At 43.0% G+C, this 1,680-nt stretch overlaps 1 protein-coding gene across 1 annotated transcript; it reads left to right on the top strand.

Annotated features, from left to right (window-relative positions):
• The first annotated feature begins 238 nt into the window (after positions 1-238).
• On the top strand, positions 239-802 carry LOC139868452 (uncharacterized). Its single transcript, XM_071856783.1, has 2 exons — positions 239-379; positions 476-802. Exons 1-2 carry the CDS (start codon positions 239-241, stop codon positions 800-802), a joined length of 468 nt encoding a protein of 155 aa, XP_071712884.1.
• Positions 803-1,680: the final 878 nt, after the last annotated feature.

The following is a 1,680-nucleotide window of genomic DNA, read 5'->3' as shown; positions in this document are numbered from 1 at the left end:
GGAAGGTCAAAGCGATAGAACCATCCAAACCTTAGAGGACATGCTCTGAGTGTGTGTGATCAACTTTGTGGGAAGTTGGGATGATCATTTACCATTGGTGGAATTCTCGTACAACAATAGCTACCATGCTAGTATTGGAATGCCACCGTATGAGATGCTTTATGGGCGTTGATGCCGAACCCCGATTTGTTGGGGGGTGGGACAATAGGAGGTTGGTGGTACCGAAGTGGTCCTTGAGATGAACCAAAAGACTGATGTGATTCATGATCGCCTCAAGGCAGCACAAGATCGACAAAAGTCATATGCGGATAAGCGTAGGCGACCAATTGAATTTAATGAAGGTGACATGGTAACGCTTAAGGTGTCGCCATGGAAGGGTGTAATTAGGTTCTGAAAGCGGGGGAAACTTCCTCCTCGGTTTATTGAGCCTTTTAAAGTGTTGGCTAGTGTTGATGAGGTTGCATATCGTTTGAAGTTACCCAAAGAACTTGCGAGAATCCATAACACATTCCATGTTTCCTATCTTCGCAAGTGTCTCGCGGATGACTCGAGGTGGGTATCGTTGAACGAGATTACTCTAAACAATAAACTAGAGTATGTGGAAGAGCCGGTTGTTCTTCTTGACGAAAAGGTTAAAGAGATTCGGAATAAGAGGATCCGGGCTTACAAGGTGCAATGGCGTCACCGAAAGGGGTCCGAATGTACTTGGGAGTCCGAGGAATTTGTGATGGAATTTTTACCTTCATTACATGCGGCTTGGATCACGGGGATGCGACCCGGTCCAAGTGGGGGAGAGTTGTAACGACCCAAATTTTCAAGGAACAGGGATAGGAGCGCCGCTCCTAGGTACATGAGCGCCGCTCCTGTACGGGGAAAATTGGGTCTTTATTTTAATTTGTAAATTAAAAGAAGACGGGCTTTTTGGTAATTTATGATGTCGGTTTTTGAGACTAAATGAGCATACGTAACCTCAACCACTCATTCTTCATCTTCCTAAAACACATACAAACTAGAGTGAGAAAGTTCTAGTGAAAGAGAGCTTGATTTGGAAGGGAAGAAGGTGGAATCTCACCAAAGTGCAAGTATTAATCTCGTTCATCTTGCTTCTAGCTACGAGGTGATACTAGTGGTGAGTTCTAACTCCGATCTTCTTTCAATTTAGGGTTGGGGTTTGGGAGTGCATGTTCTTGATTTAACTTATCTAGCTCACAAATGGGTGTTTGGAGATAGTATGGGTGTTGATTGACCCTTGTTGCTAGGTTTTGGATTGGAAAACGAGTTAATCATGTGTAGACTTGCGATTTGGGTATAATCACATATGTTAGTGATTTTGTTGGTGAATGGATCACAAATGGGTGTTCTTGGTAGTTGATTTTTGGGTGTAAACCCTAATTGGGTCAAAATGGGTCAATTAGTCAAATTAGGTTAGGAAGTGCTTATAACAATTGACCATAAGTTGGTTTGGGTTGATTTTGGGACCATATCACTAGTGTATAGTGATTTGGGGGTATTAGGTCGTGGTTGACCTAGTGGGTATTTTGGGTGTAATTTGGGCCAAGTTGCACTTGTGGGTTTCGGGTCAAGCTACTAGTGTGCATAGCTTGATGTTGTGTGATTTATGCTAGTTAACTTACTTTTGGATCAATCTTGAAGTCCTAGCTTGGGTTTTGACTCATCTAA

Source organism: Rutidosis leptorrhynchoides, chromosome 9 (assembly GCF_046630445.1).
Source record: "Rutidosis leptorrhynchoides isolate AG116_Rl617_1_P2 chromosome 9, CSIRO_AGI_Rlap_v1, whole genome shotgun sequence".
Classification (NCBI taxonomy): Eukaryota; Viridiplantae; Streptophyta; class Magnoliopsida; order Asterales; family Asteraceae; genus Rutidosis; species Rutidosis leptorrhynchoides.
This window is presented reverse-complemented; position numbering and strand designations above follow the sequence as displayed.

Excerpts from the sequence above, each read along its gene's own strand:
- LOC139868452 (XM_071856783.1), top strand. The coding sequence starts at position 239 with ATGAACCAAAAGACTGATGTGATTCATGATCGCCTCAAGGCAGCACAA. Across the intron at positions 380-475 it reads AGGTGTCGCCATGGAAGGGT|TTACCCAAAGAACTTGCGAG; the intron begins GTAATTAGGTTC and ends TATCGTTTGAAG.